At 39.5% G+C, this 24,174-nt stretch overlaps 1 protein-coding gene across 1 annotated transcript; it reads left to right on the top strand.

Moving 5' to 3' along the window:
• Positions 1 to 1,444: 1,444 nt before the first annotated feature.
• Positions 1,445 to 23,722, top strand: TSPAN3 (tetraspanin 3). The gene is made up of 7 exons (XM_062612234.1): positions 1,445 to 1,604; positions 12,086 to 12,277; positions 13,311 to 13,385; positions 17,007 to 17,108; positions 17,522 to 17,674; positions 17,965 to 18,048; positions 22,774 to 23,722. The coding sequence occupies exons 1-7, from the start codon at positions 1,542 to 1,544 to the stop codon at positions 22,864 to 22,866; spliced, it is 762 nt and encodes a 253-aa protein (XP_062468218.1). The 5' UTR covers positions 1,445 to 1,541; the 3' UTR covers positions 22,867 to 23,722.
• Positions 23,723 to 24,174: the final 452 nt, after the last annotated feature.

Consider the following 24,174-nt stretch of genomic DNA (forward strand, 5'->3'; position numbering starts at 1 on the left):
TTAGAAAGCCTTTTTTTTCTATCAACTCATAGTGGCATTTTTGATAGCATAATCTATATACACTTAAAAATACCATATGTCATGGAATTGTAATACGTAAAGCACAAAGAGCACATCAGAAAGCAGAAATTACAAGGCATAACCACGCTCTAAATGCCACATATTGAGGGCAGAACATTAATAGTGCAGACAACTTTGAGCATATCTTCTGGGTCCATAAGTCCATTTTCGTGACAGAAAATGGCCTGATAACACTGGGAAGATTGGGAAGTTTTCTCCATGAGCATATAAGGCCTTGAAAGCTGAAAAAAAAAGACTTAGTATCTCCATGGTATCGAGGAACTGGGTCTGGATATAATTTCCAAAACTGTAGGAGGGGGAAAAAAAACGTTGGTACCATGGAAACAGAGCAGGGGATATAAGTGATTGTTACTTGTCTGCCTTCACACGACTCATCCCTGAAATGTCAAGACCCTCAATAACATGGGGTTATTTCCACCCAAGATGTCAACCTGCTAGAACAGCAGAAAGGACACACTGCTGAGCGAGCTCACCAGGTGTGACAACCAGGCAGGGCAGCGCAGCTCGGGAAGGACGGGTATTGTAGGAACAGAGAAGGGGAACGAAAGCAAGCTCAAGAAGGAAGATACCATGAGGCCAGGAGAAGCGGGGAGGAGGGGTTTGGTTTGACCAGCAAGACAGCAACCGAGGCCTTCACAATGAAGGGCTGGCTGCTGGCTGCACTTAACCAGAACCTGGTGAATAAGCAGGGCAGTGGATGCCGGACGGGTGTTACCTTGCCCTGGCTCCCGGAGCGCACATGCAGCCTCTGCAAGGCACAGCTTGTGGAAGCCATGCGCATCCTCTGGTGATTTCTTCAGTCGCTTTTCCTTTGCTCTGCGCTGGCAAATCCCACCCTCTTTGGGTGCATTCTAACAATTAACAGCGCTTGGACTTTCCTCACTTTGCTGGGTTGTGCAGCCAGAGCCATGTGCTTTTACATCACTGGAAGCTTTCCTTGTTCCTGCTAAATGTCCTGATTGTCAAGTGCATGTTGTTCCCTCATCTCACGCTCGCTCTCCCTGCCTGCCGTGCCTGGTGCACAGATAACACAGGTTCATTTTCTCCTTTAAGGCCCATCAGCACACCAGAGATCCCCTCACAGCCCAACACCTTCACACCCTCTGTGGGCAGCAGATCAGCCGTGATTCGGGAAGCTCTGAGGGCAGGAGGAGCGCTGTCCACCCGAGCTAAGGTGAATGTGTACCGGGGCTACCATTAGCCGGGGCTCCCCTTCCTGAGGTGAACCCCAAGGGCGCGCTAGGCTCCTCAGCGCCGCGGCGGCTCCTTTAAGAGGGAGCGCGTCGCCATCTTAGGTTCCTCCGCCCCCCTCCCGCCACGTGACCCGAGCGGCCGCCATCTTAGGCTGGCTGCGGCGCCGCCGCCTCTGCTCGCCTGGGTCACGTGGGGCGGGGCCGGTGGCGGAGCGGAGCTGAGGGGAGCGGCGCGGCGCGGCTGGAGGCTGAGGGGCGGCAGGCGCCATGGGGCAGTGCGGCATCACCTCCTCCAAAACCGTCCTGGTCTTCCTCAACCTTATCTTCTGGGTGAGTCCCTGGGCGGCTGGGGAGGGTCAGGGTCTCCGGGCGCGGGGTTGCTTCTTCCTCAGCCGTGAGGGGAGGGTCCGGGCAGGCCGTGGCGCGAGACCCGACCCTGAGGGCTCTGCGGGCCTGGGCCGCGCCGCCTCGCTGCTGTCCGGTTCTCGTTCGCGTACGGAGGCAGCTGGGCGCTCCCCCTCCACACTCCCCCCCTTCTCCACCTCGCTATTTCCGTGCGTATTTAAAAGCTTTGTGTTGAACCAGCGTCCTGAGCCCCTTTGCGGGGCCCCTGCTTTAGCGGTGGGCCCAGTGCTTTCCCTCTCAGCCAACTCCCCTTGCCAAGTTCGGAGGTGCATGGAGCTGAATCTGTCTCAGTTGTCTTTCAGTAGGGGTTTAACGGGCATTCGAGGTCTTGCGGTAAAGACGCTTGTGTAATTGAATACAGATTGAGTTAGATTGTTGAGATTTTCAGATCTCTGAAAGTTTAATTTTTGTAGTGCTGTTCTGGCTATTTAGGGTTTGGCCACCTACTTTCAGGACGTCCGTCCCAAATACATAGCAGTAAGTATGGAGCACTGTTTTCTTCCTCGTTTTTTTAACACAAAGTAAGGACATGCAGTGTTCAAGGCCAGGTTGGACAGAGCCTTGGGCAGTATAGTCTGGAGTGAGTCGTCCCTGCCCATGGCAGGGGATTGGAACTGAATGATCTTATGGTCCTTTCCAACCCTAACTATTCTAGTTATATGTAACGTAATAGCCCAAAATCAAGTCTTGCATTCCACTCTTCCAGTAACCACAGCTGCACTATAGTATTTATGGGTCACTTAAACCTCCCACAACTACAGTCATGCTGACAGTAAGATAGAAGCTTAGCTGGGTTGGTGGATCAGAAGGTTGCTGTAAATGACCTTTCTCAGGATCATCACACAGGCTGCAGCATGGCATTGTATTCACTGTAATAATTGGGCTGTCAGAATGACATAACTCTAAATAAATAATATTCAGTAGACTTTGAGAATTTGTTTTCCTCATTTAGCTATTGCATTTCTCATCCTCTAATCCCAGCTCCAGGAACAGAAGATCTGTTGTCCCAGCTGTTCAAAGATTTCAGCTTTGAAAAAGTACTAGTGGGTGACAAGATATTAGAGCATAAAAAGGTAGCTATATATAGCTACTTCATTTAATACTGATAGCCTCGTAAAATCTAACAAGTGTTGCAGGATGGAAGTTTTTGTCTAAATATTTACAAAGGAATCTCTCTCATGGGTGCTTAAAAATTAATTGTGGTCAGGGAAAGCGCGTATCTGTGTAGTCTCACCAGCATTTGTCTATACAGCTCTTCAGAGATGTGCAGTAAGTGTGAGGCATATTTGACTCTAAGTGGTGTATTATTAGGAGGTTGTCATTTTGACTGAGGTGTATAGGCTCCATTCTTTATCTCTGAAGTATGAGGTAGTTACATCAACCTTTTAGTGCAGCTTCTTGTTTGGAATCTGCTTTGTTGGGTGTGGCTTTTTGTTACATGCGTAGCTGCAAATGCCATTAAAAAAGCTATTTAACAGGTGCTACCTCATACTTAAAAGTTTTGGACTAGACAGTTGTGAGTTGCATTATTAATGGCATCTTGAAGTAGGTTTTTCTTCAGTTGCTGATAGAAACTAGGCTCTGTTCTGAATAAATGAACACAAATTCTGTATGCAGTTTCTCCCCCCCTCCAAAAGCTTAGTGATAAGTTTTCATGATTGATAGGTTTGAAAGGTATTTCTTGTTGTTTACTGTATTAGTAATTTAGTAGCACATTGAAGTTTGCAGTAACTCAGCTTAAACAGTGGTGGGTACAAAGTTATTTTGTGTAATGCTGAATCTAGCAATTCACAGTTGTTAATGACTTTTTTTTTTTGAGACAAACTTGAGTGAATTAAAAATGGACAGACTGTATTTAGATAGAATGTACTTTGTGTCAAATTAAAATGTCACCGATTTTGTATTCTGTCAACCATCTCCAGCCTAAGAAGTCAACTTGTGCTGATAGCTTTTTGGCAGGGAGGTAAGTGGGTTGCTTGTGCTGGAACAACCTTACGGCTCATCAGCTGCATGTAGAATGAGGCAGGCTTTCTAAAAGTGAGAAGTGCAAAAATCAGCATTTTTCTTCTCTTTAGCAAGCTGTAGCATAAAATAGGAAATCTACATACTTTAATCAAAAGTAGTACATCTTCATTTTTAAATGGCAAGAGACAGAAGAATTTCAACTCTTGATCTAGCACATTTCATTTACTGACTTAGTTGACTGTGTATTTAGTAATTTGATGCCAATCTAGTTGACAATGTGATTGCTTCTGTGGTGTTACAGAAATCTTCTGCTTGATTCATGTGAACTTCCAGTTTTGAAACTTCCAGATTTCCACTGAAACTTTACAATAGATAACTGCCTATGATGGGTCAAGTAAATATAAAGTCTTCTATAAATGTTTTTATAAATTAAATGTCTCTATTGGATGTTATGTGTAAGTCTTAGGTATTATGGTCATGATCTTTGTGGTCAACTGCAGTAACAGCAGAAGACTTCTGCATAGTTTGCTATTGAAATCTCTGCAACAGTGGCTGGTCAAAATGATTTATAACTTTCCTGACACCCCCACCTTTCCCTATGGATCTCATATTTGCAGGAGGATGTGGATGCTCAGAGTGCTTTGGTAGGTATCTTATGTGAGATGTTCAGAAAGTTGTGTCTACTGCTGGAGAAAAGGCAGAGATATTTCTGTTATGCTCTGCATTCTAGGATGCAACTTCTTTATTTCTTTCCAGCCTTCTGAAAAAGGCAGATCAGCTGAGGCTTGCTCACAGGTCATACACAGCCATACCCACTCATTTATCATGGATGACTGCTGACTTTAATAACCCGTACTCCATTCAGTTTGTCAGTGAATCTACAAGTCCATCTCCTTTTGAGAAGTCCTGTGCTACTTAATACATATTCTGTTTGACACTATAAAGAAGTTGTCTTGTTTCTGTGTAGTTTTGTGGAAACTTTTTTCATATCTGGTTAAATTTGTCTATTAACTGTACATTCCTAAATATTAATTACTGCTACAGGAGGTTTTGTTTTTTTTTTTAATTAATAAGATGTGCTGTGGAAACTACCTTCCCCTTGCAGCAGGACAGGTGCTGGCTTATCAGATAGAAAGGCTTTACTCACCTTTCCAAGGTTTTGTTGTGGAACTTTGACAGTTCAGCTCAGTTGCGTTTGCAGGGGTGTCAGGCATGGAGTACATCTATTGTAGGTACACATATTGCCTTAAAAACAAAGTTCTGCAGGAAAACAGCATTATGAGTAATAGTCATCAAGAGTAGCATAATGCAGATCTTGCATGAAACATACATTTGAATTTTGGATAATTTGGCAGAGTCCTTAAGCTCAAAGGTACTTCATGAAGAAATGCATTGATAAGAAACATCAGTTAAAACTTGCCCTTCTTGGAAAGATCAGAGGAATACAGATCAGATTAATACATTTCTTAGTATTTTGTTATGAATTAGTTTTAGAGTAGATATGATAAATGGCAAAGAAAAAGCAAACATTCAGTTGACCTTTACCTTGCCTTAAATTTGCACAAGATCTGTCCGGTCAACTAGTGACTTCATTTTCATTTAATGGTGCTGAGTCCCTTTCTTTAAGGAAGGTTGTTGCATAGGAGGAATTGTAGCTTGAAAGACAGTATGACTTTTTGAAAATTAGATTATGAAATTGAGTTATGAAACTTCTAGTACATGCATTCTCTGACATGTTTTTGATGGTGTGGAAATCCCAACATTGATCAATCTGTCAGAAGATTTAGGATGTTGTGTGGGAAATAAATGGTATGACAGCAAACCATTAAACTGTAGGCTTTAGAAAAAAGTCAGAATAGTTGATAAGAAGAAAGACTTTTGATATCTTGAGAACGAAATGCTGAATATGACCAATGACAAATAATTCAGTTGAAAGCCGTTTTGAAGAAATGAGATGACAGAAATGCTAGGGAAATGTCTTCAGGCTTATGATTAGGTTATAAGATAGAGGATAAAAATATTCAGAGATGCTTGTAGTCTTGCTTCAGAAAAGGGGGGTCTATCTTATGTTCCTGAAGAATGTGTTTTGACAGCCTGCTTGACCTAATACCCCATGTTTGCTCTGAGGTTTTCTTCACCTCTGTGTCCTCATCCTTGAGAAAAGGAATGAATTCTGCTTCTGTAACACTTTCAACTCAGTAGTTGCAAACTAAGTTCTTCAGTTGCTCTTGCAGTTATTTAACTGACTTGAAATTATTCATTTTATAGTTTGTTTGACTAAGCTATTCTAAAACCTTTGGTATGGTTGTTGAGAGAAATCTTGAGGCTTTAGTTCTGTACAGCAAGAATGCTATCTGTGCTGTCTTTAAAATGGGCTGTTGCTATCAATGTGCATGTAGTGTGTTCTGGGTTTCTGGTAGAAAAGAAGAAAGAAAATGCAACAATGGGAAAATAGATTAATATTTAGCAGTAAAAAGCAAAAGTAGAATGGAGATCCCCTTACAAAGGAATAAGCCAGGCAATTTTTCTGCTTTACTGGGAGCTTGAGAATTGTTTCAGATCTGGACTTTAAAAGATGGGATAATGAGGAAACTTAGAGTCATCAAAGACTCTAATTGACAAATGATCTCAAAGGCTGCGGGTCAGGGATTACTTGACCAGAGCCTTTTATGTCTTGAAGGGCAGTTACTTCTCAATGTGAAAATTGAATGTTTTGTGCTTCAGTAGTGAAGTAAGTGTATTGCAGGATTGTGTTACGGTTTGGAATCCTGTACATTGTATAAAATATATTTTTATGAATTAAGGATTTAAAACTCAGTGTTGTGCCTCTGAGTGTTTTGGGTTGGTGGGGTTTTTTTGGCAATATTTGCACATGAATTTTCAGGTAGCAAATGTAGGCCAGGCCCAGATTTTTATGTAGTCTTTGATTAAGTAGCATACTATTGTCATTTATGTTTCTTTACAGGATAAGTTTCAAGTCTCTGCCTGAGCTTTTACAGGCGTTTCTGAATCTGGTCTTGTGATTAAAACCAGCTTGTAAAGCTAAATGTGATATCTTTCAGTAGTGTATGGAAATTGAAATGCAGCTTTACCTGGTGAAACTTCATAGCATGGATTAGTCACTGGTGTTCTTGTGCAGGGTTTCGCTGTCTGGAAACAGTGGAGCACCAGGCCAAGTTTACAACCCTGGTGACTAAGTAGGTGTAAAAGAATATCTGGTGCACTGCCTTTTGCAGTTAGTGATATTTGTAATGTCAAATGCAAAAGAAGCCTAACTTAGCCTTTTGGTTTAGCTGCAGAAACATTTGAATTTGAGGGGTTTATGCATAGGGTTACCAAATTGAATTTGCCTAGTATAGACAAATCAGTCTGGCTTACTTGAATTTTACATGGCTTTGTTTTATAAGCCTTTAAACTATTTGTAACTATATTACAAGATTGAATGGAATAGTTAGTTTTATCTTCCAAAGGATTTTTCAAGACAATTAATAGCTCAGTGTTCCAATTGAATTATTATTAATGAGAACAAAGTAGAAGAGTATCATGAAACCACTGGTTTCTAAGGTGGATGGGCATTAATTTAAGCAAGTAGAGAAAATAAATATGTGTGTGTATTTGTTTCAGGTGGAAGGGGAGAGTGAGAGACAGTAGCAAAGTGTTGAAAAGAGTCTAAAAGAGAAATAAGCATCAGAGATGGGGCCTTTGAAGTTAAAACTGAGGAACTAGATTTTTGAAGGACAGAAAGCTAAAAGAAAAACTTAAGACAGCAGATCCAGGAAATCTCTTCATCTGACAGTAATTAGGCTGCAAATACTCTAGTGTTGGAGAGAACTGAAACTGTCGAATAGAGTAGAAGTCAAATAATGGAGAAGTGTGGAAAAAACACTTAAGATACTGCTCAAAGAAGCCCAAAAACTGGGTAGCAAGCTACTGTACCAGTGTCCCTTCGTATAGGTAAAAAACATTCAGGCATTGGTATGTGTGGAGAAAAGTAATTTTTATTAAAAATGAAACTGGTAGACCTGCAAAAATCTCTCCTGGAATGTTGTTGGTTGGTTGGTTTTGTTGTTGTTTTTTTTTTAATAAAAGAAGCTTGGAGCAGACTAGAAAGACAGTGAGAACAAAGGTACGCTGATCTTTAGCACAAGGAAACCAACACACACGTTGGGAAAAGCGCTCTAGGACAGGATCCAAGCAGAAAAGGTGAAGGACTGTTAGCCAAAATTTTGCCTTTCAAACTGCTGCAGTGTGTTAGCATTACAGAAAACAGGAAGAGAGGTTTTGGTGTTTGCAACCTACTTAAGGAAAAACAGCCAAATGGAAAAAAACCAAGCAAACAACACCACCCCCACCCCCACCCCCCCCCCAATGACACCAAGGTGCATTTAAATAAGTGTGTAGCCTTGCCTACCTCAGTGCGTTTGAAAGCTGTCATTATGAAACGGGCATGGGCTTAAGACGCTAATGTTTACCATTGCAGGTATCATTGTGTCATCAGGGCTTTCATCTTTCCCTTCAGTTCTTTTTATACTTTTTTGGCTTTTAATAACTCCTAGAGGCCCATGCCAAAGCAGTAATATCAGGCTGTTTCTGAACTACAAGAGGTATATGCATTTTTTAAATTTTCCTCTGATGAGAAGGATGTCTGATTGTTCAAGCTGTCTGCAACAGTCTTCATTGACTGGACTTGTCATCTTTTTTAAAGGTTAACTTAACGTAAAATAAAAGTACACCACTTCAGGTTCACTACTACAGGTTAAATGCAAACAACTCTAAAAAGGATGTGTGAATGCTGAATAACCAGTCATCTTCCTGGAGCACACATGTGACCTGGCACAGATTCAGGAGCTGCTGCTGGCTCTATTCAGAGCCTTGAGCAGATTAAGTTTGAGAATTCTTCCTTCAAGCCTTGTTTATCAAAGAGTTATTTGAACTGTGCACTGTTCATATATTTAGCTTCCATTTAATGATAGGAAATGCATGACTGCATATTTGGTAGCTTCTTATTCAAATATCTTTGAGTTGAGTGAGTTCAGACTTCTGCAGATTCAGTGTTTACTCCACAGGATAACAAGCTTAGAGATTCTTTTTATTTTTTAATTATCCTTTTTATACAGATTTCAGTTTCTCTAGATGATTCCCCTTTTGGGAAGCAGATTGTTTAAGTGCATGATAATGTTTTGGGGTTCTGATTTTCTTGTTGTGGGTTTGTTTTGTTTAAAGTTCAATTTTATTCTTGGTTTGCAACAGGTAATGTGCATAATGGACTGCAGGCTAGCCTGGTCCCATTGGCTGAACATATACTAGCCATTAGCACAGTAAATGCCCTTCTGGTTTAGTTTTTTCCAAAGTGAATCCTGATATACACTCCTGAGAGTATTCAGTGCTGCAAACCAGAAGGTAGTAAGTGAAATTCATCAGAAGTTGAGCAAGGATTCCTTCAAAATCACTTTCCTAATCCCAGCTGAAATACTGATTTAGAGACCTCCCTTCCTGTTTTAAAGTAGACTACAGAAAATATTAAGCATCTTGAAGCTGCAGTGTGAAAGGAAAACAGCAGGCATTTGAAACTTGTTTTCCTGTAAATGAACAGGGTAGTGTTGCTGGTTTTGTTGTTCTGTGATAGGCTAGGTAATGTGCCTGTTCAAAAATAGTGTTAAACTGTGCTACACAGGAAAGGAGTTTTAATCTCCATACTTTTAGAACTATTGAAAGCTCCAGCAGGTACCTCTGCTTTCAGGAGCTTGTCAAAGAGATTCCGAGGAAGAGTAATTTTTGAGGATATGATAACCTCAAGTAGAGGCAGTGTCTATCTTCAGCTTCCTCGTGATTCTAGTGCAAGGTTTACAGGCATGAGTGCACACTGCTGTTCCTAGAATTCTGTAGCTTCTTCCACAGAACCACCAGTTCCACAACATTCTTCAGAAGCAAAACTGAAGGCCAAATGCTTTCGTGGCTGGTTAGTCATTTTAGTATCTCCATGTGTGGAGAGGATTTTGTGAAGTCTTCAGATCAGGCTGCTTTAATCTGAGAAGTCTAAAGAAAAATCTGCCTTTCCAGCTAATTCTTTTAACAGGCACAGAATGTGGCTTTTCTTAGTTTCCAAGATGATACCTCTGTACTTGTCAGACTCAGCTTGTCTGGCATAATGGTGAAAGAGCAAAGTTCTGTAAAAAGTATATGCTTCTTACATTAGGGAAGGAAAGCTAACACCTGTAGGCAGGTTTGTTTTTTTTTTAAAGGTTGAACTTTATGTTTCAAAAAGATTCATTAAATATATATGCTCATGCAGTTTAGGAACCAGATTTTGCTTAGAGAAGAAGAAAGGCGCTGAATTTTCACACAACAGAGAAGGACAAAGGGGTTCACAAATGGTTCTGATTTCACTTTTGTGGTATATTTTCTTAAGTGCCTGATACCAGCCACAGCTGTGGGGTTTTTGTGTGCTGCCTTGCAGTATGGCATGCTTCTGAGAGGCATGTTAAGTTCTTAGAAATGGGAGATTACATCACTGTCCTGTCATTCACACAGTTCATTGCTGGGCAACAGTTAATGTAATTCCATTGTTCAGTGACACTACTTTGAGTCTTTGCTTTGTGTACAGAAATCATACGTCTGCATTTTGCCATGCATTTCTGTAGCTGGATTAGCAATTCAACATCTTTTGTGCAAAGGGGCAATTTTGTAACAGCTTGTTCACTTCAGATAATCTTGTCTGGAGATGTCTTGCTGTTGGTGCTTGACTGTTACTGAATTTTCAGTGTCTCTACTGTTGTATCTACCTAGCACCTTTTGTTGGATGAATGTGAGCTTCCTGAATGCTTTTAAGATTCCTGCAGAGTACACACTTACCTTCACTGCACAAAGAGAGGGAGGGGGTGAAGGATATTGCACAAATCTATGCAGAACAGATGATGCTTTTGAGCTGGCTCTTAATACCTTTGTCTTTGACATAGTGTTTCTGTAACAGAGTGTTGTGGGAAATATTCAGTATATAAAGTATTATTCTAGTAGTGTTTATGCAGTATTGTTTTATGGGAAGTAGTTGCAGTAATACTGCAGTATATCTAGTACACAGTAGCAAACAATGCTGAAATACTAGAAACCGGTCACCTTACAGCTTGTCTTGTTCTATGCCACACTGGGCAGGATGCCCAGAGCTGTGGAAACTCCATCCTTAGATTTTTATTTTTTTTTTTTAAGACTTTGGAGAAAGCCTTGAGAAACCTGGTCTGAATTCACTGTAGACCCTTCTTTGAGGAGGAGATTGGACTATATCATCCCCTGAGGTCCCTCCTGGCCTTAATTACTCATTGGTTCTTTGTTTCTGCAATAGCATAGCCCAGTCTTGTGGTATTGTAGCAATTGGAACCAGCTATGTGCATGTTTGTCTGCCCTCTTCTTTGCAACACAAGGATAGGACATTTGTAAAGTAAAAATTGGGAAGGCCCTTTGAAATAAATGTCTGTTAGCTGGCTCCTCAAGCAGCAGCTGCCTGTCCTTTACTAGGTCTGCTCAGCTTAAAGTTAATGAAGGTATTGATGTGTTGGGATAGCTGTAAGGGGGGAGTAAGGTCACATTGGATTGATGAGTGCTTTGTCTTAGGGTTGTAAATCTATATAGTGGCAGCTCCATCCTAAAGGTCTTATTTGCAGGAACTTTAAGCGAGTTTTTTCGTATCTTCGTTTAATAAAGACCATTTTGTACAATGATCCTTCTGAAAACACATCTTTGAAAAGTTCTGTGGTATGTGTTTTGGGGTATTTGGTTCTGTCTTTTAATAACTGGTGTTTCATATTTGTTCCTACCTGCTTTGCTGATTAGAATTCATTTTTACAGTCCTGTGAACACTTCAGAAATGCTGTTTCTAGCAGTTTATTTTTCCTTAGTAGAGGTTAAAGTTTGCAATGTGTGTTCTATTCTAATATTAAATCATAGGTAGTAATTAGCGAAATGGAAGAATAAGTAGTAGGTAAATAGTAGGTAAATAATAGCAGGTAAAATTAACTGCATACATGTTCTGAAAGCCTGTGGGATAGTAAATAACTTGCTGCTTGAATGGATTGGAATCCTGTTCTCAAAAGTATGAGACAGTTTGTGAATGTTAGACTATGTCGAAAGCTTAGTTCACAGCATGGGAAGGAAGTATTTGAGAGTAGGGGGCAAGATCTTGGTGTTCATGGCATGGTTACCATAATTTCTTGATGATGTGCTATGACTTCCATATAACTTACATAATGAATGTAATTTGAAAACTACTGGTTGGCCTTCATTTGGGATGTTCCTAGTAAGCATATGCTGTAACTTAGCAAAGATGTCTAAACTTAAACAATTTCTGAGGAAGACTGCTTTATAGAATTCTATAAAACACTTGCACATCAGCCTTGCCGAAATGCGGATTTGGTGTTCAAAGGAACTTAGTGTGTTATTGTCTGTTGCAGGCAGCAGCAGGCATACTGTGCTACGTGGGAGCCTATGTGTTCATCACATACGATGACTATGATCACTTCTTTGAAGATGTCTACACACTGATTCCAGCAGTTATCATCATAGCTGTGGGAACACTTCTTTTTATCATTGGACTTATTGGGTGCTGTGCCACAATTCGAGAAAGTCGCTGTGGACTTGCTACGGTAAGCTGCAGAGGTTTTATGTGATGTGGTATGTTTTGCTACCTTCTCTTTTAATGGACTTATAAAATACTTTTTTAAGGCTTGTTCTAATCTTATTTTATGGCCTTAAATGTATTTTCTTTATATTTTGTTACAAACATCTTATTTTGATTTTTCTGTTCCAAATACTGGTGTGAAATTAGCCAGTCCTGGCAGCAGAAGGCTCTTAGTTGTACCTTTTTTAGAACTGTGGCTATCTCATTAAAAATATAAAGTATAAAGCTGTATAATTAAATCTCATCTTTATCTGTTCTGGTTGAAAAGCTGAAATTGGACAGAGAAAGGTGATTCAGGAGCCTTCTTGTTTTCAGTATTCTGTGTCGAGGTTAACTAAGGGTTGTTATGGTGCCTAAATATTTTCCTTTATGGCTCAATATGAACACTTAATTTGTGGTATTTAATGCTGTGTGTTTTCATGAATTTTAACTGTAATTTCAGCTTGAGAATTAAGTAGAAGAGAGGCTGGTATTTAAACTGTCCCCTCATTTTGTTTTTCTCTTTGTTGGACGCTGTGTAGACTTCTTTAACAGTTTATTTTAAAAATGATCTTAAATATACTAAGAGGAATGTATAGCTTGCTGTCTCTGCCAGTTGTTACAGGGCTTTATGTCAGGAAACAGTCCCTTTAGTCCATCTACCACTCTTAGTAACAGCCTGGGGAGCTTCTCTGTTGTGGCATTCATATTTATCTTACAGAAAGAAGACTGAAAAGAAACACTTGATGAAAGCAGTCCAATATCGTGTTTTCAGCCCTAATGATCAGCACTTGCCTGGCTGGGCAGCTTATTATTCTTTGGTGAAGCTATGAATGCTAGAGTTCCTTGATGCAGTTAATTCTGGGCTCATTTGGTCAAATTAATTGCCTGTTTTGTTATCTGTTAAATCTGTTAAAACGTTACCTGAAAAATGACTTTACGTAGCAAAAAATCTATATGGTGACTTTCAGAGAGTAAATGGGTAAAATTATTTGCACACTCTTGATTGTATTTTGCAGTTTGTGATCATCCTGCTCTTGGTTTTCATCACTGAAGTTGTGGTGGTGGTCCTTGGATACATTTACAGAGCAAAGGTAATAACTTACCAATTTCAGCAAGTGCTTTGTTGTGAAACTCTGACCAAAATACAGAGATGTTGACTTTATTGAATTTGCTTCTGTGGGACTGTTAATAGGTATTTGTTAAGGGAATAAAACCAAATCTCTATGTGGGTTAGTTTGAGATGTCAGTATCTTAAAACTTAGAACATCGATATTCCTCAGAGTAAAGCAGAAAGTTTTCCTGCAGGCAAAAATCTAGCTGGAATGTGTCATTAACAGTTGAACAGTGGAGGGGGTCGTAGTGACTCGCTTGGGTATGTTTCCATTATCCAGATTATCTTCTGATTTATTTATGCTTTATGAATGATTTAGGTTACACAGTATTTGAACATAGAGCATATTGTTTTGATATACAGTAACTTAAATGTTGTCTTGTGTTTTGGTATGCAAACTAACACTGCATAATAATAAAATCAAATAGATTGAATGTGTTAATGTATACTGTCTAGCTTTATACAGGTTGTTGACAGGAGGTGTGGCTAAAGAAATTATTTCTCCACTGTTAGAGCCCGAAAAATGATCCTAATGGTGTTTCTACCAGCACAGTATGTGGCAGAAATATACCATGTGTTATTACAGATACCACAGTGTAGCTTGATAAAATTCTAACTTGCACAGTTTCACTGGCTGTTGTTACATCTGCATCTAAATTTTGCCCCCAAAACTAGGAGAAAAGGCATTTTTAGCTGTGATACGTAGTATGATTGCAGTATAGGACACTACAGTGATAGTTAATAGCAAGCTGGACTACACCACAGTTAACCTTTCTTTGGTCTTCTGCATTTATATAAACCACCCAGGTCTTGCTAGTTCAGTGTTCTCTCCTCTTTGCTTTCTCCTACTATCATGGAAGAAACAGTGAGACAAACATGAAGTAAAAATCTGGAGTGCTTGCTTGGTTTACAAGGGAAGGCTGCCTTGAGTATGCAGTACACAAGAGGACCTTGAGCTAAGTGTTAAAATTCTAGCCTTGGTAACAGGTAGAATGGGTTGTTACAACAGAAATACTCTATTGGCAGTGCTTAAATTCAGGATATGTTTTCCTCATGGTCTACATTTGATTTCTGGAATCTTGGCAGTGCACTGAGAAGATCATCTGGGACTCTGAAGCTTGCAGTGGAAGTAGTCCTTAAAAGCAACTGAGGAAGGCAGTACAGTTCCTGGAGAATGGGAAATATGTTGAGTTCTTGCACATTAACTTGAATGGTTGCCCTATGCTCTAGTACTTACAAGGGTGTACTGTATTACAGTATAGTTGTTATTCAAGAGTTACCATGGATCTGATGTGGACTAAGCTGTGGTCATCTTACACTTTTCTGTCTTTGGTCTTTAAGTAGCTTGCTCTTTTCAGTTAACAGCATTCAAAGCAAATAGAAGCTGATGCATAGATCTTTCTTTCCTAGCCCCTCTGAAATTGCACACTTGAAACACTTGTAAGCTGTGACCAATCCAAGTTTCATGTTGCCTCTCACTTTTGTATTGCTACCATACTGTTTCACAGCTGTAGGTCAGAGCTTGGGGGAAGAGGGGTTATCTCTTTTTTTGTCTCAGCATGGTATTACAGTAAGTCATTTGTGGGAGTCAGTATTTGAAAGCAGAATCTTAAATCTTGTGAAAGATCAGACAGGGTTTGTTAGTAAAAAGGCAGTGTTCTATTACCCTATGGTACTTAACATCTTAAACTTGTTTTAGAGTACAGCAGGAGTGTGAGAAATAATTTATTACCAGTGAAGTAGGAAGTGAAATCTGCATATACTGTGCTTCATTAATCTTGTCCTCTTGGTTTTGCATGGCATGTGTGTGGTTTTTGTCATTGTTTTCCTTGGTTGTTGGTTTCATTTTTTAAAAGGCCCCTGCATCATGTTGGGATTACTTCAGTGTTAACTGAACAAATTTCCCACCAATGCTTTACAAACAAAAGGAAACATCAAGTCAGAGCAGTTGCTCATCATAACTGTTGGTACTAAGCAGGACTGAATATATGTCTCAAGAAAGTGGCATTGTGCCCCTTGAAAATACAATGACCTTGAAATTGCTTAATTTTCATTATGTAAACCTGATGCTATTCAGACTCCTTCAGAACACTATGGATCATGTCCAGGTCACATTGTGATACTGTTGTGACCTGTTGCAGGATCTGCTAGCAATGACTCTTATTGGTAAAAGTAAGGCTTTTTGTAAGTGGCAGTAGGGATTAAACAGGCTGTCAGTTGGTTGAGGATTTAATGACTTTTTTTCCCTCTGGGTGGAGTAGTTGATTTCTCATTTTTTGTAAAACCTGCCAGTTAGCTCAAGCTAGTGGCTTCAGTTTGCATTGTATGTAATTTGCATGTTTTTTCAGGCATAATGTTGCCCTAATTGAACCATAAGCCAAATGATACACAAGGAAGCACAGAAATAAATGATTTAAAAACCTATATGACAAATTGAACAGCTGGTTTGTTACATAAATCAGAGTTGTAAATCACAGTAGTTAAATCCTCAAACAACTGATTTTATGCTGGTCTGAAACAAGCTGCCTGTGCAGGCTAAATTGACTTTTATTCCTATCTATCTTGATACAGATATACTTGTAAAGATAACTAGCATTCTTGGGTGGTGGGGAATGAAGCTTGTGCAACCTCTTGTGTAGAAAATTGTTCCAGTAAAGCATTTAAGGGAATGATGTGTTGGCAAGACCCTCCTACTGTAACTTGCAAATCTAAAGAATATGCGTGCTTAGTTAATGCTCAGCCTCAAGATTACATTCCTTGTACATAATTCCTGTTGAATGTAATAGGAAAAAGAATCAATTCAGAGCCTTACTATTGTACAAATGTTTAGCTACACCACACTTTATGTGCATTTAAATAAGGTTACAGTGAAACGTCATTAAATGGCTCTAGTCAGATTTCCTCCAAAATGGGCATTATAAGACACCTTTCTGGGGGATAAGTGATGATTCTTGGGTGGCATCCATTTCTAACACATGTACTTGACAGCATCTTTAGCAGCTTGACTCATCTGCAGTAGCTTTAGGAGCTATTCCAGTATGTACAACAGTCATCAGCGTTTCTTGGGGGGGGTGGGGGTGTCTGGGACTGAGCAGGGAGCTTGGATCAGCTGGAAGACCTCATCTTTGGGAATTTACTTGTGCTTCAGTCAGAATGGGAAGAGCAGGTGGTATGACTTACTTGTATCCTTGTGGTCCCAAAGGGAATGAGATAGCCCTGGTTGTTATACTGGGTTTGGTTTGGAACTTTGAAAGGTGAATGAATGCTATGGTGGAGAGTCCTGAAGTTCATGGAATGTCTGCCACACTGTCATAATAAAAGCAATTTCTCTGGAGGTACTTGGCAAAGCTGCTTTGTCTAAAATCTTGTGGAAGATAGCTGCTTGGGTTGTTTTCTTACCCATTTGCTGCAAACTAACAACATCTTTGCAGAAGTCAAGTTAGAAGTGTAAGAAGCTGTACCACCCAAATATGCTGATTTCAGATGATAGGGAGTTACCTTGGTTTCCTGCATTGCTATAATGAGCAGTGAAATAACTTTACCTAGCCCTGTACTGCTTCTGTTGGAGTGCTAATGCAGATGCTTTCCTACTGCTTCACAGGTAGAGGATGAAGTTGATCACAGCATTCAGAAAGTATACAATGGATACAATGGGACAAATCCTGATGCAGCCAGTCGTGCTATTGACTATGTACAGAGGCAGGTGAGATGATGAGAATCATGGGAACCTTGCAGTCTTTTCTGTCCTTAAAACACAAATGTGATGTTGCTCTGCTACTTGTGTAGCAGTTTTTCTCCTATTCTCACAAATCTAGGAAACAGCTGATTGGTCAACAAATGACTGGACTTGGTTAAAATTAGTGGAATTCTGACACTGTTGATGCAGAGCTACATTTTATGTAATTGGTTGTGGGTCAGTGTTTGACTTAAAATATTTGGTACTTGCATGTTTTCCTGCAGTGGGATATGATCTTAATGCACTTGCATATTCTTAATATTAAATAACTGTACATGCTTGGGTAGTCTGAATATATTTGGTATTGCAATTAGAATTACTGTCTCATCCCACTTCTTGACTGGTAAACCCATTGGCTCTTTACCTGTGTGATCTTCCAGTTGCGCTGCTGTGGGATCCATAACTACTCAGACTGGGAGAATACCGTCTGGTTCAAACAAACTAAAAATAACAGTGTGCCGCTGAGCTGCTGCAAAGCAACCCTCAGCAATTGCACTGGCAGCTTGACCCGCCCGATGGACCTTTATTCTGAGGTAAGACACTCAAAGTAGGAACTTACTAGCCACGTGCTTTTGGTGACAGTCATTTAATTTTCTTGTTGGTGGGAGCATGAAGTTTTGGGAATATTTGCTGCTTTAACAGGAAATAAACAGTTTCTGGGGAAAAATAAAACCTTTTCTCATCATCCTTAGTGATATACTAATTAATGACTTCTTTTAGTGTGTGGATTATCTTTCTGACCTGTTTGATGCTTTGGGGGCTTTCTTGGTGTGTGTCTGTATGTGGTTGCCCCATGGGTATGTAAGAATTGTACTTGTTTCAGGGGTGTGAGGCTCTGGTTGTAAAGAAGCTTCAGGAGATCATGATGTATGTCATCTGGGCAGCACTAGCATTTGCTGCTATTCAGGTAAGAGAATATTCTTTATCTGTAAACTTTTTCACAACTGCTGTCCAGGTTATTACAGGTATGCACAGAATCATGGCAGCTTTAGTCCCTGCTTGGTTTGGGGAGTAAATGGACATCAGTCAAAAGGATCTAAACACTTTAACGCAGAACTTTTCAACCATGCATGGTCTAAAACTACTGCTGTGTGGATGAATATTCTGTTAGCTTTGAAGATAGCTGAGCAGTCAATGGTATGTGCAGTTAGCTGCTAGAGACTAAGAGGTAAATTATTTCTTGAAAGCTAATTAAGTGTCATGAATGTGCCCTGATATTTAACTCTTGAACAATTTGCATAGTATTTAATTTCAGACTTTAAAGCAGGTAGTTCAAATTTCATGCCATTTTAAAGGTACGTCAGCTTAATTGTGTTTCATGGCATACAGATAATGTCAAGCCCACCCAGGAGATACACCAGGGTTTTTGATAGCATGTTCAACAGAGCTTTGCCTTGTGGCTTAAAAGTTTCTTGTGTTCTGGACTTCAGCAAAAAATGATGTCCTGAACTGGAGATGCTGCCTGCTTAAAATCAAGCACTGGCTGTCTCCGGATGAATCTTGATTGTTACAGTTACCCTGCTTTTAAAAAAATGAGGCAATAAACTAATGTGTGTCTCAGTATTTACTTAGATTATTAAAAAAAAACAAGCCTAGGGCTGCCTTCTAAACATATCTGTAAAATTGGAATTTTGAATGCTAATCAATTTGGCAGGCTTAGTGCATTATTCATATTATTTTCAGCCTGTGCCAGTGTTACAGCCTCTCAGAAATGTAGTACATATGATGAATACCAGAGACTTGAAAACTAATTTCAAGGTTACTTTTGTGCCTTTAACAGGCATTTCTATTTCAATTTCTATTTCAATGCTACAAGGATATACTCATAGGTGACACTGTATACAGTAATATTGTGGAGCTGTGCAGAACCAGATTACTCCAGGTATGGAGCTTTAAATATGATGAGATCTGTGCTTAGGCTTCTGAAGGAAGGTATTTGTTTTAATTGCCATTCTTAAAACTTTGACTGATAAAACAGTAGTCTTCTTGAACACGGAAATGTATTTGTGTAATGTAAATAAAAGTATTTACCACAACCATGGCTACTGTGGCAGATTTTTATGTAGGAAAAAAAAATGTGTGTTCTGAGGCTGGGTAAGCTGAATCCCAAGAGGAGGCATTATTCCTAGTTTTGGAGTTTGCAGGTTGATTAACACGTATATCCGAAAATCCTCCCAGTGACTGGGCCACAAATGCTGTGGCTGCTTGGCCAACTGTTATTCCTGGCTCATCCATTCTAGGCAAGCATGTTAGTTGTATCCCTTCTGCAGTGAGTGCTCTTTGCTTTGTCTCCACATGTCAGTAACCAAGCTATCTGCAGGAAGTACATCATTTCTAAATAGTTCATCAGGAAAATAAGAGCACCAGAGAAATGTCTTTGCTAGTGCTGCAGTATAGCATTTTGAAATGTTTTTGCTTAAAGGTAAAACAAGCTACACGATACCTGTTTAGAAAATGAATGAAGCTAAGTATAGGATACAAGGTGTTGGGAATACCCTTGAAATTCCTGTCTAGTAATACTCGGTGGTAATCACATTTAAGTCTACCAGAAGTCATATTTTTGTATCTTTGCTCCACAGTTCAAATGATTGTACATTCACATGTTTTTAAAACATTAGTTTCAGTCAAGTTGGTACTAAACACTATTCCAATTGTTCTATTGCTCATCTCCTGAAATGTAAGAGGTAAGTTGTGACCCCCCCCCCCATGTTTGTAATACAGGATTTATGTATTTAGCCTGATTCTCAGCAAAACAACCTGTGTGCTAATTGAACTGGAGATGAGAATGGACACTTCAGCAAATGGCCTGTAGCCTGCATAGTTATGGCCTGTAAACTTGGAGGAGTAGTTACATTTTTCTTATCTTTTGGTGAATTTTACTACCTTTCCTAGACTCATAGACTCACTGCATAAGAGTCCACTCTGAACTGGTGGTTATTTCATGTTATGCAAGAAGCCTGTCCAAAGTTCATCACCTCTGATAGCTTACAGCCGACAAATTCAGCTTTCAGTACGTTCTTTCAAATGGAAAGGCTGAGGAGAATTTTTGCAGGGCTTGGGGTTTGTGACAACTTAGTCTTCTCTGCACAGAAGTAATCGATATGCCCATGTCTCAGTTACCATGGGAATCTTCCAGCATCCAATAATTCCTTAGTCTCAACCACAGTGACAGCACAGAACTATTAATAAATAGATGGCAAACTGAAGGGAGAGGGAGCAAAGGCATTGCAGGGCAGTAGAAGTACTGCTGGATTATCTGCAGAGTTCATCCTTAAAGATAGCTTTTGTAGTCAGTCATCATTTCCAAGATCCTGACCCTGCCTGTTGCATATACAAGTGATTACAACAGATTCGTTTGGTGAGAGATTGGATCTAATTACTGCTGGCAGACAAATATTATAAAATAATAGACTTTTTAATAAACCCTAAAGAAACCTGACTGCGGGAGATGTCTGAACTGTTCAAGTTGAAGGCAGGGTTGTGCGTGGATCCTTCCTCAACACAGACTTCTAAAATACTTTTGTTCACAATATTAAATAGCAGCTGAAGAGAAGCAGAATCAAATGCCTTAGAAAAGGTTTTAGAGGTGCGAGCATGTTTTTAAAGTGACAGATTACAAAGGAAATTGAAATACAGGAGTTATTTCTGTGTTTACTTTGAATTCTAGGAATATGCTTAGTGGCCTCCAAAAGAATACAGATGGTTTAAATAGTAACTGAAAAGTTGATTGCATGAGCTTTTGTTATAGTAACTGATGGTTTTGGATCTTACACAGCTGTATAAATTGAATGTCTTGAGTCATTGAACGGGATTATCTTGTGTGGGTAATTGTAAATGTGAATTAATGAATTGACTAGAATGGATTATAGCAAAAGACTAATGATGTTTCTCTGCAGCACACTCTTCATTTTATCCTTGTTTTGAACAGGGGAAAAAGTTAAAGTTCTTATACTTGCAGGCTGTAAGCCTTCTTCAGAGTTCTGGAGCCAGTGGCATGTACCAAAAACTCTCCATTTCATAAGTCTAACCTAAATTTGGGTTTTGTTTGGTTTGGCTTTTAATTGTGGATGTTGCCCTGTCACTTAGAAGGTCTGTATCCATGAAGAGGGCGTGCAGTTCTGTGTTTTCTCTTCTTCCAACATGACTATAACAACCTGAGCTAGTTGAAGATGTCCGTGCTCACTGCAGGAGGGTTGAACTAGATAACCTTTAAAGGCCCCTTCCAACCCAAACCTTTCTGTGATAACATCTTTGGGAGTTAATCTGAACTGGAACCACCCCGGTACCACCCCAGTACCAATGCAAAGTGAAGAAAGGTACTGATTTTTACCAGCTGGCCTAAGTGCCAGCCTCTGGGTTACCCTTCATACACTTTGAGCTGGTTTCTGCTATAGATCCAAAGCACGTGTAATGCACTCCAGACAAAGTATTTTATTAATCTTTGCAGTGTGTCTTTTTCGAGGAAATTAAAAGCTTATATAAGAATTTCTTTGTACCACTTCTTAAATTGCTTCTTATTTAGATTCAGAGTTCTAAAATTGCTCAGTCTTTGAGCGGACTGAGTTACTGTGTTACACACATGATGCTTGCATCAGACTTGATATTAAAAAGTTAGTAATTCTCCTTTTGTGTCCCAGTGCTGTATTTTCACTGGGTTTTCACTGTTTCTGTGAAGAAGCTGTATACTTGGTTGTCTGCTCAGCCATTTCATTCTGTTTGCTTTCTGTTCAAAGGGGTTTTGGGGTGAGTTTTTTTTTGGGGGGTGTTTTTGGAAACTTAGCTTCTGGGTGATGCTATTTAATCCAGAGCTGTGACAGAAGCCTCTTGAAGTATTTGCATCTGTGAATAAACTTCTATCCATATAACCAAATCAGGATAATATCTTACTTTACTAGAAGATATTGCTGACCATAGGACACAAGATTGTACCTGATCTTTTTTTAGTAGGTACAGTCTTATTTTACCTTCAGTAAATATGCAAGTTCTGAAGAATATCATGCCCTACATCCCTGCTTACATTCATCTGATTTAAGCCTTGTAAATATATGCAGGCTGATTCATACCCTAAATTCCTGATAAACTTGTCAGCAGAGTCATGGTGCTTTGAATTTTAACAGCAAGAAAATGTCTTCAGAGTGAAAAATTCACATTGGACTTAAGCTTTCTAATATGACATTCAGAGATGGAACATTTGGAAGAGATTTCAGGGGTTAAGTAGATTCATAAAACTAAAGTTCTGCTCTTTCTCATCATAGCAGTTGGAGGCTAATGCATTTGAATTTCACTTGGATTTTTTAGACCAGATAGAGTGTCTAAAAATCTGTAGTTTTCATAAAAAAAAAAAAGTCCCTTCTTCCATCTGAATTACGGAGGCAGAATGCAGATGGCTGACCAAAACACTTTTGTAAAAGACATCAAGACAATCTTGCAAGAAAATCAGGCTGGAGTTTGTGGCACTTCTTTTTCAGAGCAGGGCATGAAGCTTGCTCAAGAACAATGCATTTGTTGCCATTTACCTTCTGGATGTTTAGTCTTGCAATGCATGCTGACAATTTCTGTGCTGAGTTTAAATCTCTTGAAGTATCTTCTTTGCACTCAGCTTGTTTTCTTTTTTCTGTTTTTTTCTCCATAGCTTCTGGGCATGTTGTGTGCCTGTATAGTACTATGTAGGAGGAGTCGGGATCCTGCCTACGAGCTTCTCATCACTGGTGGAACCTATGCCTAGAAGAGAATGTGAACATGCAGTTCAATCTTATCTCAGTCATGTGGAAGGTGAATGGGCCAGGTCTACTGCAATAGCTTTCTTGCCCTAAGCTTAGTCAAAGCACACCTTTCACAGATGAGACAGCTGTACTGTACACTGGTGATGGGCAAAACAACTCAGCTTTACACACACCCATATAATACCTGTGACTTTCACTGTTTTAGCCAGCTATTCATGTATCTAAATGTTTTAGTATACTAGTAAACTTTCTAATTTCAGAACCATTTGCAAGTTTGGTGTCATTTGGTTGATATGAAAGTCAAAGGATGTGTGCCTACTTTGGTAGATTACCTCTAAGCATTAACTGGCTGATTCTTGCATACAGAGAGGGTGTCTTAAAACCTTTGCTACATGAACCTTTTTCAGCCAAAGTTGTACAAAGGAAGCCAGCTGTATTTAATTGGAGAAAAGAAGATGTGAATCTTGCCCCTCACCAGTGTCACTTTTTAAAGAACACTTAAGTCCAGTACACTTTTATATAAATAAAAGGAAAAACAAAAAAGACTAACCAAACCCCAAAACTTTAGGATCATGTGACTGCAGTTTTGACCTTCCGAGAGCAAATCTTTCCAACGTTAGTGGTTTAAAATACAAGCTGGCTTTTCAGGAGTATAATGTATGCACTACTGTTCTATAATGAAATATTTCATTTTTCTATGAAGAGCGGTTTTATGTGTTGAGTGAACTGTTAGACTGTAGATCTTCAACTGGTTTGGAAACAATGTAGCCATGTAGCGTAGAAAGTAGTATGTGAAAGTGATCTCAACTGTAAATAGTAAACCTGATTAAATAAATCTCTGTATATCCTCCCTATAAACATGTCTTGTTTTTCTGTTTAAGATTCCGGTGTATCTGTTCAGATGGAGTCCTGGTGTGCTAAGAAATGTAAGCTTTAGTACAAAAGCACTGGTTTTGAGTGGCTTCACTTAAATAGGTCTGTATTTAAGGTTTGATGGAAGCTTGATTGTATCATGTTTGTTCTTTTTATTTGAATCAGTACCAGAGAAACACAGCACAACAAACTTGGTTGAACTTGGTGGAAAGTTAACATGTGAATACAATTAAGAAAGAATCTGTTGCCTCTCAACAGTGGAGGATGAGTAGACCTACTATAACTGCTGTATGTTAATTGTGCATTAATGTGTCTTGCATTATTCGGATGCTTAGTCACTGCTCTGCTTTCCATGGCTTCAGTTGCCTCAGCCTTTGTAGATGCCAGGAACATTCAGCATTTCTACCAGTTGTTTGTGTGCTTTATCGTGCAAAACA

Source organism: Pezoporus occidentalis, unplaced genomic scaffold (genome assembly GCF_034315485.1).
Source record: "Pezoporus occidentalis ecotype Australia unplaced genomic scaffold, CSIRO_AGI_Poc_V1 ctg159, whole genome shotgun sequence".
NCBI lineage: Eukaryota > Metazoa > Chordata > Aves > Psittaciformes > Psittacidae > Pezoporus > Pezoporus occidentalis.

Excerpts from the sequence above, each read along its gene's own strand:
- TSPAN3 (XM_062612234.1), top strand. The coding sequence starts at position 1,542 with ATGGGGCAGTGCGGCATCACCTCCTCCAAAACCGTCCTGGTCTTCCTC. Across the intron at positions 13,386-17,006 it reads GATACATTTACAGAGCAAAG|GTAGAGGATGAAGTTGATCA; the intron begins GTAATAACTTAC and ends ACTGCTTCACAG. Across the intron at positions 17,109-17,521 it reads TTGACTATGTACAGAGGCAG|TTGCGCTGCTGTGGGATCCA; the intron begins GTGAGATGATGA and ends GTGATCTTCCAG.